General features: G+C 46.1%; 1 protein-coding gene across 2 annotated transcripts in view; it reads left to right on the forward strand.

The window, feature by feature from the left end:
- Positions 1–10,706: 10,706 nt before the first annotated feature.
- Positions 10,707–14,315, forward strand: part of OPN3 (opsin 3) — a 47,141-nt gene continuing 43,532 nt past the window's right edge. For both annotated transcript variants that reach the window (XM_058533550.1, XM_058533551.1), the window contains exon 1: positions 10,707–11,137. In XM_058533550.1, the coding sequence (XP_058389533.1) occupies positions 10,765–11,137 (373 nt within the window). In that variant the 5' untranslated portion in view covers positions 10,707–10,764. The remainder of the gene's footprint in view (positions 11,138–14,315) is intronic.

Raw genomic sequence — 14,315 nt, forward strand, 5'->3', positions numbered from 1 at the left:
AGGGACATAGGGAAGCTTCTATTTCCGTATAGAAATAATAGTGCAAATATGCCAACTTCGAAAACCTTCCGGTTGTTACAGTGCCTCCTTGCTGTCTCAGTTTTTGCCCTAGGTCTCATTCCTTTCATCTTAAAATCCCATCCTGTGGACAGGAGTAAGAGCAGCCATGAGGAGGGTAGCAGGGAGCTACGCTGACTTAGGTCTGGTGCATTTCATGTGGGCAAACATTTCAGTAAAAATCCTGACCTCATAATGTGACCAATGTCCTTCATGTGGTCCCCGTTGCATCATAATATCTCTGTAACATCCTCCTTCCTTCATAAGGTGGAGACTGAGATTACCTTCCCTACAAATGTGTGTGTGTGTATATACACTGCCTGAGAAGGAAGAAGAATGGGTAAATACCAAGTAAGAAAACTGGGCAGGGGCTGGCTCCATGGCTTAGCGGTTAAGTGCACGTGCTCCAGTACTGGAGGCCCGGGTTCGGATCCTGGGAGTGCACCGAGGCACCGCTTGTCCGGCCATGCTGAGGCAGCGTCCCACATACAGCAACTAGAGGGATGTGCAACTATGACGTACAACTATCTACTGGGGCTTTGGGGAGAAAGGGGGGGAAAAAAAAAGGAGGAGGATTGGCAATAAATGTTAGCTCAGGGCGGGTCTTCCTCAGCAAAAAGAGGAGGATTGGCATGGATGTTAGCTCAGGGCTGATTTTGCTCACAAAAAAAAAAAAAAAAGAAAGAAAAAAGAAAACTGGGCATTACTTTCTCCCTCCTGTATCTCCTCTCACCTCAAAACTTTTGCCTGCCTCAGGATGCTGGGGAGAGTAAAATTCACATTCATTCTTGCAGCTCTACTGGGTATGGAAACATGAACTTCTAAAGATGAAAATGTATTTGAGCATCTGTCCTTTCTACCACAAATGAAGATGTTTTTAGAGGTCTTAGAGAATAAAAATGCCTCTTCCTTTATGCACTATCGTTCAATTAAAATAATAAAGTGAGCCAGGGATGGGGAGGGGGTAGTTCCTGATTGAGAGGAAAGTTCTCCAAGGTGTTATGAGTTGAATGAGAAGAGGTTTTTCTGCATATCTCCTTTCCTTTCATCACAATCTCCAGTGCTCCAAACCCTTTTAGTCCAATTGCTGTTGAATCACGTTTTCCAATATTCAACTCTTTATGGGAAGGAGAGATCGTCAAATGTTTTATCAACAATTAACTGCCTATGGTTTAGGTGAGTTAGATGGCGTCCATCTTTAAAAACATCTGCAAGCTCTTGCATTCAGAGGTGAAGCAGATGGCACGGCTGGGCACCTCCAGTTCCGGTACTGTCTCCTTGGTGTCCACCTCTGGCGACTATCAGGAGAGCAAAGCACGGTTTTCATATAGAAAAAAAATCTCCTAACTCCTTCTCTTTTCCATTTAAACTTGCAAAGTACTGAGTAGTGACATCCGAAAGACCACCTTTCCTACTATTCTAATGCATGCATTCTTATATTCATCCATCCATCCATTCAGCAAATGTTTATTGAACGCCTGCTTCACGCTAGGTGCTGTTCCAGGCATTGAGGATACAGCAATGAACAAAATAGCTTCTTGAGCTTAAAATCTGAGGAGGAAGACAAACAAACAAGCAAATAAATGTCATAAGGTGATAAGTGCAGTGAAGGAAAAGAGAAAAGGTGTGTGCTGGGGATAAATCAAAGTAAAGGGATTAGGGAGCTCAGAGAAGGCCTCATTAATAAAAAGACATTTGGGCACAAATCAGAGGGAAGTGAGGTAGCAAGCCATGTGGATAAATGAGGGAAGGGTGTTCCAGGGACCAGCAGGCGTGAAGTCCCGAGATCAAAGTGTGCTTGACATATCTGAGAGACAACAGGAGGCCGTGTGCCTGGGGTGATGTGAGACAGGGGAGAGAGGTAGGGAGATAGGGTCAGAGAGTCAGGGAGTGGGACCAGATCCTGTGGGACCTTATAGGCTGTTGTAAGGACTTTAGCTTTTACCCTGAGTGAAATGGGAAGTTTTTGAGTAGAACAGTGATACGCTCTGACTTATATTTGAAAGGGATTGCTCCAGCTGCTTTGTGGAGATAGACTGAGGGAGAGAAAGGGTAGAAACAGGGAGACTAATTGGCTGGCAATTTCAACAATCCATGTAAGAGATGAGAGTGGCTTAGATTAGGGGATCAGTGATGCAGGTAGGGCTAAGTGTTCAGATTGGGGAAGGTAGATGTGACAGGATTTGCTAATGGATTAGATGGAGTAGGAGAGCAAGAGAAGGATTGAGGACAACTCCAGGGATTCTGGCCCTGAGAACCTGAAAGGGTAGAGTTGTTCTTTACTTTGGGGGAGGAAGTCGGTGGGAGGAGCAGATTTTGGAGGGAGAATTAAGAGTTCAATTTGGGGCATGCAGAGATGTCTATTAGGTAAGAAATTGCGGATGCTGAATAAGCAGACGTGCGAGTCCAGGATTCAGGGGTGAGCTTGAGAATCATCCGCATTAGGTGGTGTTTAAAGCCATTGGACTGGACGAGACCATCTGGGATCAACATAGATGGAGAAGAAAGAAAGCTGAGGCCCGACTCCTGAGCATGCCAGTTTCAGAGGTCAGAGTGATCTGGAAGAATCACTGAGGAGACTAAGTAGGAGAGGCCAGTGATGGAGGAAGAGAGCCAAGAAAAAGAAGTGTCTCAGAAGTCAAGGAAACAAAGCGTTTTGAAAAGGAAGGAGGCCTTGGGGGGGACAATCAGGGTTATTCAATAAAGAAATTTCATAGAAAGAAAAAAGGAGGGGACACCTATAGGTTAAAAGGAACTTTAAAGATGCCTCAACCAATCATAGAGTGTGTACTGTATTTAGATCCTGACTCAACAGCCAAACTGAAAAGTAATTACTACATTTATGAGATAATTGGAAATTGGAACCTAGACATTTGAAGATATTGAGAAATTACTGTTCATTACTTTAGATATGATAATTATATTTTATGTTGTATTGTTATTTATGTGATGCTATATTTTAGAGCTACATACTGAAATATTTATAGATAAGCATTAAAATACAAAGGAGTGGTAAAGTGTGCCAAATACTGCTGATAGGCTACATAAGGTGAAGATGGTGAAGATTAACCATTGGAATGTGGATTATGGTGACTTGGAGAAAAGCTACCTCAGTGGAACGGTGGGAGTGGGAGGAAGGGATGTGGAGACAGTAAGTATAAACACATATTGTGGCGGCGGCTTTTGAGAACATCTTAGAAGTGCGTGCCGAAGCAATTCACAGCTATGATGGCCATTTGTAGAGCTACAGGATGCATTTGTACTTGTATTTGCTCAATTGCAAAAATGATATAACCACCAACTTAAAGAACTTTAAAAGAAATCACTCGTGTTCCTGCCACTCTTACAAAACTATTGATTTTAGAATATTGCCTTCTAGGCCCAGGACATATACTTTGATAATTTTACACAGTTTCAATAGAACAGGGCACCTTATTTAAATATTAATGTATTATTTCATAAACCTGTCCCTACGTTTTTAATATCCTTCATAAGTGTAATTTTTCTTTTTTCTTTTCCATCTCTTTTTCTCAACTAAATATTTTATTATTTTAGCAATTACTTTTTACATATAAATGATTGCAAAAGGCAATTGGTATATAAATTCAGAATCAAACACACTCCTAGCTGCATGAGGAAAGAAATGATATTACCACTGATAGAGAAAGGCTCTGGGAAAAAGATATGTGGAATGGTTTCCTTGAGCTAGTTTGGCTTCAGCTCCTGTGAGTCTTATGAGAGCCAGTGTGTGGAAGTCAGTGGCCAAGGCCATGACACAAGGCCCATGGTTTGGTCCTTAGCAGGTCCGTGATGTGGCCCAGGCCCTGGCCATCTGGTAGAAATCCCGTCAGGAGCAACAGGTTGCTCTGCATTTTCTGCTTCTGAGTTCACCATGGCCAGCTCTAGGTCTCAAGATGAGTCAGTGAAGAACTCTTCTGCAGTGAAATGAGAGCTCTCAGCAGATGCATGTGGCAGGGCACAGAGAGAAGGGCAGGAGCTTCAAAGGCATGACGCTGGCCAACCAGCTACTGCTAAGAATCTGGGCCCTGCTCACCCAGGCATTTTAAGGGAAAAAGATGATACCAGAGCAGAAGGCATCTTGATAACACTCCTCACATTGTGTCACATCCCTGCAGCCTGCACTGATGCCTTACGTATATCAGGGCATAGCTGTCATCCTGCTATCTCCCTTTTCCACCATTTTGGGAATTCCCTCATCCTCTCTCCTCTATCCTATGTCTTTCTTTCCCATGGTTTATTCTTTCATTTTGGTGGCTCACACCCAGAAACAGTACCTGGAAGACAAATTTTTGGTACCTTGCCTGTCTGATAAAATTCTTAATCTTCTCTTGCATTTGATTGATATCTAGTTGGGTGTAGAATTCTAGGTTGGAAATTGCTTTCTTTCAATATTTTGAAGGTATTATTGCATGGTATTTTTACCTCTAGTGTTGCCGTTATAAGAAGGCCTATTTTTTTTTGTTTTCTTTTTTTTGGTGTTGAGGAAGATTGGCCCTTAGCTAACATCTGTTGCCAAACTTCCTCTTTTTGCTGAGGAAGATTGGCCCTGAGCTAACTAACATCTGTGCCCATCTTCCTCTATTTTTTATGTGGGATGTTACAACAGCATGGCTCAATGAGCGGTGCATAGGTCCACACCTGGGACTCAAACCTGCGTACACTGGGCCGCTGAAGCAGAGTGTGTGAACTTAACCACTATGCCACTGGGCCGGCCCAGAGAAGTCTATTTTGATCAGCTTCTGCTGCTGAGTATCAGCTATTCTGATTCCTGATCCTTGGGACATAACTTGTTTTTATTTTTCCCCCTTCTGGAAGTCTATAAATGCTCTCTTTGTCCTTGGTATACCAAAATTTCAGTATGATGGATATCGATGTGGATATTTTATATATATATACATGTACAATAATCGTAACTTCACTAACCAGTTCCTTTAAGAAATTGAATGTTTAATCTTCCCTAACTCCTTGGTCACCCAAACTCTTCTTTTAAGAGAAGGTTATAAGTGAGATTTCATTTTTAAATGAAGGGATACATTTGGGGAGAGGAGAATGTGGACAGGTACACAATTTATACGTTAAGCTCATTCCTACATCTCCCACATCATCTGAGGAGCTGTATGCACAAGGAGAATTGACAACCTGAACCTGAAGGCATTCCAGCTTCTCTTTTCTTAAAAGGTCCAATTGTATTCACTAAATTACATTTCCTGAAGCAGGAAAAGATGCAGATATGTTTGGACAGATTTTTTGCAAGGGCTCTTCTGTTTCTCGCCAGGGACCAAGGTTAGAGAGGCTGTGGAAGCATGCACTCCAGCCCTTGGAAGGAGACTGAGTAGGGGTTGAAATTCCCTCTCTGCTGACAGTGCAAGGTGCAGAAGGCTAGTGGTAAAGCTAGTGGTTATCCGTGACTCCAGGCAAGAATGGCAGGTAAAATCGTCTCCATTCCCCCTCATCATCCCCTTATACTTTACAAAAGATTTTTTTTTTTTTTTTTGCAATATAGGAATAGTGATGTTTTAATGCTCCAGTGCAGGAGATATTAAAATGGACTTCTTTCTGTCTTGGGAGAGGCTCCACAATATGAGAGACTTGAAGAATTTCCCCATTTTAAAGGGCAGTACTGCACAGCCAATGCAGGAGGATGTGTGGAGACATGGGGAAACCAGTTTTGCATGCATTAGCCCATTCTCACTTTCAAACTACTTGAGAGAAGGCAGGTTCATTAGGACATTGAGGAGATCCTTAGTGAGCACTTCCTTAAAAAGAATTTTCAGAGTAGTCAAGGGGCCATGACTTTTCCCCACTTCTTTCCACTCAACGGGGACTGAAGGGACGAGACTGGCACTGACCAGTTCTCCACGGCAGACCACGTCCAGAATTTGGCGGGGCAAGGGTGCATACATATTTTCAGAGGGCCAGATGCTGGACTCTGAGTAGAGCAGCCAAACCAGGTCATCTTGGGAGGGACCTACTGGAGAAGATTGCGTGTAGGATCTAGAGGACACTAACCACTGTCTGAGAGGGACACCGAAGTAGCCACCTGACAAAGGCATTGCCCTGTCAGGGGAGTAGTAAGAGAAAGATTCCCAGTGACCTCAGGTTCTCTACAGAAACCACAAATCACCCTGGAAGAGAAAAACACAACTTTTAAAATCTGCTACAATCAGAGGGCACCAACACCAGATGACAACTTTACCAATCAAGGAAGATTTTTCCTAGAAATCCCAGAGGGACCCAGAGCAGCATCTAAAGGTAGTGCATCAAGGACACGGGAGAAGCTAAACTTGTCCCCTCCACTCTCACCGCCATGGAAGTTCTCCAGGCCTGAAGCAGCCTCTATTTTGGGGGGTGGACACATGAGTTTTCCATGAGTTTTAGCATTTCAGTATTACAGTGCTCTGGAGCTTATATTAATTGAAAGTGACCAGAAAGGCTTTGGGACCTGATAAAATGTCATTCAGGGACAGTAAAGAACAGGTGGAAAGACGACATTTGAAATGAGTAGGGGCAGAGAGAGTAAAGTTACTTTTTGCTCGCACCATGCTGAGTCCAGCTTGCTCAATAAACTGGTTACATCTATTTAATTCTACTCTGAGGGAGAGAGAGACAGGCACAATTTGCATATGCTTTTTTATTGTGGTAAAATATACATAACATAAAATTTACCTTTTTAACCATTTTTAAGTGTACAATTCAGTGGCATTAAGGACATTTACAACGTTGTGCATCCATCACCACTATCCATTTCCAAAACTTTTGCATCATCCTAAACTGAAGCTCTGTACCCATTAACCACAAATTCCCCATTCTTCCCTCCCCTCAGCCCCTGATAACTACTATTCCACTTTCCGTCTCCATGAATTTGCCTATTCTAGGTCCCTCATATAAGTGGAGTCATATAATATTTGTCCTTTTGTGTCTGGCTTATTTCACTCAGCATAATGTTTTCCAGGTTCACCCATGTTGTAGCATGTATCAGTACTTCATTCCTTTCCATGACTGAATAATATCCCATTGTATGTATATACCACATTTTGTTTATCCATATATCTGATGATGGACATTTGGGCTATTTCCAGCTTTTGGCTATTATAAATAATGCTGCTACGAACATTGGTGTACAAATCTGTTCAAGTTCCTGTTTTCAGTTCCTTTGGGTATATATTTAAGAGCAGAATTGCTGGATCAAACGATAATTCTATGTTTAACTTTTTGAGGAACTGCCAAACTGTTTCCATAGTGGCTGCACAATTGTATATTCCTGCCCAGTACACTAGGGTTCTAGTTTCTCCACATTCTTGCCAACATTTGTTATTTTTCATTTTTGTTTTTATTTTTTGATAATCCTAGTAGGTGTGAACTGGTATCTCACTGTGGTTTGGATTTGCATTTCCCTAATGATTGAAGTTGTCGAGCATCTTTTCATGTGCTTATTGGCCATTTGTATATCTTTGTAGAAATGTCTATTCAAGTCCTTTGCTCATTTTTGAATTGGTTTGTTTTTTTGTTGTTGTTATTGTTGAGTTGTAAGACTTCTTTATGTATTCTGGATATTAGTCCTTTATCAGATATATGATTTGCAAATATTTTCACTTATTCTATGTATTATATTTAACTTTTCACTCTCTTGAGAGTGTCCTTTGATGCATGAAAAAGTTTAATTTTGATGAAGTCCAATTTGTCCATTTTTTCTTTTGTTGCCTATGCCTTTGGTGTCATATCCAAGAAATCATTGCCAAATCCAATGTCATGAAGATTTTCCCCTATGTTTTCTTCTAAGAGTTCTATGGTTTTAGTGCTTAACTTTAGCTCTTTGATCTTTTTTTTGTGTGTGTGAGGAGGATTGGCCCTGAGCTACCGTCTGTGCCCATCTTCCTCCATTTTGTATGTGGGATGCCACCACAGCATGGCTTGATGAGTGGTGTGTTGGTCCGCGCCTGGGGGTTCAAGCCTGCGAACCCTTGGTCACCGAAGTGAAGCACACGAACTTAACCACTATGTCACTGGGCCAGCCCCTCTTTGATCTTTTTTGAGTTAATTTTTCTATATGGTATAAAATAAGAGTCCAATTTCATTCTTTTGCATGTGGAAATCCAGTTTTCCCAGCATATTTGTTGAAAAGACTGTCCTTTCCCCATTGAATGGTCTTGGCATCCTTGTTAAAAATCAACTGACCATCTATATGAAGGTTTGTATCTTGACTCTATTCTAGTCCATTGGTCTGTATGTCTATCCTTATGCCAGCAATGCACTTGCTTTCTAAGTTGTAACATTTTGCCCTCATCCTATCCTTACATAATTCTGAAAATGAATAGAAACAGATATCATTATTGACAAAATAAATCATATTTGTGGCATCATTGCCTGTTTCTGTCAAGTATAATAAATATCTTTAACAGTTCACAGTATTGTAAAAATAACTCTATCAAAATTCTTAAAAATTTGCCAGAAGCCTCAGACTCCTTTTTTTCCTTCACTATGATTCCTCTCGCATAGGCACTGCCCTGGACTTTACTCTGATAGAGTAAAAGCCAAAGTCCTTTCACTAAAATGACCAAGGCCCTGTGTGATCTGGTGGGTCACTGCTCACCCATCTCTCTGCCCTCACTTCTTAATTCTCATTCTGCTCCAGCCACATTGGTATACCCACCCCAGGACATGTGCCCTGTGCCTCAGTACTCAGTCAGGCTCTCCGTGACCACCCTATACAAAATAACCACCTCTTCCCTCCCTCCTCCGTACCCTTTCTCTGCCTTATGTCTCTTTATGGCACTTATCAGCATCTGACATCCTACATGTGTACTTATTTGATTATCATCTGCTCTCCCAACACCACCAGAATTTAAGCTTTATGAGGGCAGGGACTCACCACCAAAGAATAAATGAATGAATGAACGCTTTAGAGAAAAATATAGTGATTCCTTCTTTATTCGTTCATTCAACTAATATTTATTGAGAATTTACTGTAGACCAGGCACTATGCTGAAAACACAGTGGACATTAAACATGCAGAACTTGTTAAATGGATGCATAAATCTAAAATATGAAATTAAATGAGTTTTTTAAAGGGGTGGGTGGGTTAGATAGTCTCATAGACGGCAAATCTAGACTGGAAGCCTGAAAGACATACCAAGGTTTTGAGGGCAGAGCACACTGCCCTTCAGCTATTGCTCAATGCACCAAGGTGGAGGGCTGGCCCCTCCCTAACGCCTAGATTCTATCTCCAGGGAATCTGGGAAGCGGATTCATTGCAGCTAGTCATTCTTTACCAGTCTTGTGAACAGAAGTGGGAGGGGTAAATTGTCCTTCCACAAACACCAGTCACTGGTGCCCAGGACAGCCTGCAGGTCAGGCTCATGTCCTCCTGGGGAGCCTTGTTAGGGACTGTGCAGGGACAGAGGAACAGAGCCCTCGAAGAGTGTGATCACGTTCACAATCTATATTTGACTTGTACTATATTTTCATTGCTGCTGGGGAACAGGCCAAGCGGAAAATGTGTGCTGTTCTAAATAAAGCACCTACCTCTCTATACCTCCTAGATTTAGGTTGAAGCTGAAGGCGTAGCCTGGGCAGCCAGCGAAGGGCTGTGGCAGGCCTCAGTAACAGGATACGTGTACCACTTAGAGCAGGACAGGAAGGGCAATATTGGCAGGCGTTGGGCTCCGGCCTGGGCTTACATTAGAGTGAAGAGTGGTGTTGTAGCCTAGCAGGGGGTTATTACAGCTTCCTGGTAAGGGGAGAAGCCTAGGGTGGGCGTTCCTCACCCAACCCTCCTCCTAGCACTTGGCAGGCGCAGGCGCTCATAAGTGATTATAAGTGACTGAAGGCTTAAGTGAGCCCTATCCTCCCGGGTCATCCAGACGCGCGTCCACGCTTGCGGGTACACGCCGGGTCGGGGGGAGGGGGCCTGGCGAGTGGGAGGGGCAAGGAGGACGCGCTGGGAGGGCGGGGCTGCGAGGGGGCGCCTGGGGGCGAGGGAGGGGTGGGGCTGCGAGGGCGCGCCGGGGGCGGTGGAGCGGCGGGAGCGCGCCAGCGGGCAGGGAGGGATGGGGCAGCGAGGTGGCACCGGGGGCGGGGCTGCGAGGGGGCGCCGGGGAGCGGAGGAGCGGCGGGGCAGAGAGGCGGTGCCGGGGGCGGGGCAACGAGGGGACGCGGGGGGGGCGGGGCAGTGAGGGCGCGCCGGGGGGCGGGGGCTCGGCCGGGCGGGGCTGCGAGGCGGTGCCGGGAGCGGGGTAGCGAGGGGGCACCGGGGGTCGGAGGAGCGGCGGGGCAGCGAGGCGGCGCCGGGGGGCGGGGGCGCGGCGGGGGCTCGGCCGGGGCGGGGCAGCGAGGCGGCGCCGGGGGGCGGGGGCGCGGCGGGGGCTCGGCCGGGGCGGGGCTGCGAGGCGGCGCCGGGGGCGGAGTAGCGAGAGGCTACGGGGGGGGGTGGTGGGCCGAGGAGCGGCGGGGCAGCGAGGCGGCGCCGGGGGCGGGGGCGCGGCGGGGGCTCGGCCGGGGCGGGGCTGCGAGGCGGCGCGGGGGGCGGGGCAGCGAGGCGGCGCCGGCGCGGCAGGGGCGGGGCGAGGCGGTCCGCGCGCACCGTGGCCCGCGCCGTTGGCGGCGCCCGCGCCCCACCCAGTGCGGAGCCCGCCGCGGGCCGCGCGGGAGGCTGAGCGCGGCGCCCGCCGAGCGCGCCGGCGCCGGGCCATGTACGCGGGGAACCGGAGCGGCGGCCAGGGCTCCTGGGACGGCGGCGCGGCGGCGGGCGCCGAGGGGCCGGGCCCGGCGGGGACGCTGAGCCCCGCGCCGCTCTTCAGCCCGGGCGCCTACGAGCGCCTGGCGCTGCTGCTCGGCGCCCTCGGGCTGCTGGGCGTCGGCAACAACCTGCTGGTGCTCGTCCTCTACGCCAAGTTCCCGCGGCTCCGCACGCCCACCCACCTCCTGCTGGTCAACATCAGCCTCAGCGACCTGCTGCTGTCCCTCTTCGGGGTCGCCTTTCCCTTCGTGTCCTGCCTGAGGAACGGCTGGGTCTGGGACGCCGTGGGCTGCGCGTGGGACGGGTTTAGCAGCAGCCTCTTCGGTGAGTTGGGCTGGGGGGAGAGAGCGTCCTGCTGTCCTCTGCAAACTTCCACTCGCTGCATCGCCCCCGTCTCTGCGTCCTCTGCCACCCGGCCGCCCTCCGCTCCTCCCCGCTCCAGCTCCCCTGCACCAGCCTCGCCTCCCTCCGCTGCTTCCTCCTCCTGCAGCTCTTCCCGCCCCGCGCTCCCTCGTCTCCATCCCTGGGGCCGCTCATCCCCCCCCCCCCCACGCCGACCCTGAACCCGCCCAGCCTGCAGCCCCAGCTCCCGTTGTAGCTCCAGGTCCTCCGTGACTCTGTCCCGCTCATCCATTTCTCTGTGTTCACCTCCTCATATGATCCAACAGGGCACGAAACAACGGCTTGTACACTTGGAGGAAAGAAACGAGGGACTCTAGAGTCAAGAGATTCAAGACAAAGTGATTAACTCGAGAAAGGTGGAGAGGGTGATGAGAAGAGATTTAATTCATACACTGTTGCTTTCCTAAAAACGAGAAGTAGAAACCTAACAGAGTAGCAATGTGTAATTTTTTTTTTAAACGTTGTTCATTAGCGGTTGTAAACCTTTGAATGCTTCCTAGGAAGTGAGATCTTTTCATTCACGTTCTCAGAATGCAAATTGGCATGTGCCCTATAAGCTATTTTTACTACATTTTCCACCTTGTGGGTTCCAGCACACAAAAATCGAAGGTGAGATTACAAATGGCTCAGAGAATAACAACTCAGATGAACAAATAATTAGTTGTGCAGCCAGTAGATTTCACTAAATTAGAACTTGATTGTTAATTTAAGAGTTATTGAAACAATACTGCTAATCCTTATGGGAAATTTAAGTCTCACAGAAACTTGACATTTTGAAGGATGATCCATCCACCCAGTGAATCATTGCAGATGTGGTTTTCTCAGCTTGCAGAAGAAATTATCTTTTTGTGTGTGCTCCAGAAATTTCATTTATACAAATATTTGAAATGGAAATGTGTATTTCTCAGGTTTTAAAATTCGTTTTTTAAAAAAATTGTGAAATCCGTTGATAATTTATTACTGGTTTTATCTTGGCAGGCTTCTGAGAACAAAATCTTTGTAGCATTATCAAAAATGTTCTTACCAACCTCCTATGTTGTGACAAACTGAAATATTATATTCATTATGGTTCATTTTTTGATATTTTGAAGGAAACAAAACAATGTCTTAGCAATCGTGATTTTATTTATTGGATTGCCTCAATGATTCTAACATTCTAGTATTACCTCCCCCTCTCCAATAAGCATTAATTTGAGAATTTCATTTGTACAAAGATTTGAAACTGGGGAGGAGGCTGTATGTGTATGTGGTGGTAATGTAAGATGGCCCTGTGATTACACTCTTTATATTAATTTAAAATACCTATCAGGCCATTTTTTAGGCAGGGCTAAGCTTTAAAGAGGGTGATGCAAGCTTAAGCCTAAAGTGTCATCAGTAATGCTTCCTAACATGGGCCTTAGGTTTTGTTCACAGACATGAAAGTTCTTATTTCCAAGAAGTGCTTTTTCTGTGCTGGGTAATTCTATTTCTGTCCCAACCCTGTGCCTGGGAGTTTGAAAACAAGGGTATATTGAGTTCTTTAGTAGTGCCAGCATTCACCTTCTTCCTCATCTCTTCCCTTTGCGACCCCACCCTGCTGTGTCTCCTGTCTCTTCCATCCTTTTTCTCTCCTTCATCATCCCAGCTCGGATCCTGTCCCCATCAGAGGGATTTTCTAAGAGTGCTAGAAACGTTCACCGCAGGGTATTTTGCCTGATGACTGCTCTACTTCTCTGGGCGTTTAGTTAGTGCTGTCAACCATGACTTTATCCCTGCTTTGAAATTAGGGGTGGAAGCTCTGGGGTAAGCCATTAGGAGACTTGTTTAAGCCCTGGGGGCAAGTCAATTGGGGGTTATGATGGAGCTTAAACATTCTTAGCAAAGGTTAAGAATTTCTTTGCTTGGAGTAAACTCCAAGGATTGTGCTTCTAGGTGAGAATTGGAGATGAAGAAAGGGAGGGTGCTTTCCCCTTTGTTATCCCGGAGCAAGAACTAACCAACCATGGAGTATTGAAGGGGAAGAAATAAACAGATGTCAAAAGTGGCTGCTTGCTCCAGAGGCTTCTGGATAGGCTGCCCCATCAAATGGAAAGACCACTGGCCTGATGGCACAAGGGTGGATCCCAGTCTTGATCCTGTGGCTAACCCATTGTGTAGACTTTCTCAGTCACTTAATCTCTCCAGCCGTCAGTTTTCTTATCTCTATTATGGGGTAGTTGAGCTAAATGTTCTTTCAAGTTATCTTGTCCTACCTGCTATGTATTTTGAGGACTCTGATATCTGTAGGTTAGAAGGTGCCTGGTTTTAGCACTTATGGCTTGTATCCTTTCCTCTTACTCCCACCCTCATCTCTATTCCCTTCTAAGCCAAGAATAAGCACATACTATGGTTACGCTTCTTCATGTACCCGCATGGGTTCCGTCTTCTGCATCCCTACTGTAAGGAGGCAGAATAAGCAATTCAAACATACTGACATACATGTATCAGTAGGCTAGGCAACCCCTTCATTCTGTGCTCCATTCTTGATTTCTCAGGGAATGCTGAAAACAAGTAGAATTCCTCATATTCTTGAGGCAGAGGCTCTGACTACACAGGACTGTTAAGATTGTCATTTCACTTAAACTGACCAGTCAGTTCAGTGAACTAGTCAATTGAATGGCTTGTTTTACAAATGTCCGAGATGATTAGTCATCTTAGCCTAGGTGGGCCTGATTTATACTGATCTAGATTTCAGTAAGTTTAATGGTAGGGAAAATCAGAGCTCAGAGAGCTCTCGCCCTTCCTGGGCAGTGATGAGTGATAGGAAGGCCCCCCAGCATGTGGTGTGCGGAGTGCGTTAACCTAAAGACTTCCAGGTGAGTATGCCTTTCACCCCCTGGGCCCTTCCCTCTCTGGCTGCACCTAGCACCACGCCAATGTTCTGCACATGGAATATAACCAGTGTTAGGCTTGAAGTTAACAGGAGAGACTTTCTTCACTACCACCTCCTACCCCTTCATAAACAGGAACGACAAACAACACGTTAATCTTGGCAGACGATGTTTAGACAGACTTTTATCTTGGGAGACAGAGATTCAGGGACATAGAGCCAGAGTCTGACAAAATGCAAGCCACGTGATTC

The sequence above is a fragment of the Diceros bicornis genome, chromosome 38 (genome assembly GCF_020826845.1).
Source record: "Diceros bicornis minor isolate mBicDic1 chromosome 38, mDicBic1.mat.cur, whole genome shotgun sequence".
NCBI classification, from domain to species: Eukaryota; Metazoa; Chordata; class Mammalia; order Perissodactyla; family Rhinocerotidae; genus Diceros; species Diceros bicornis.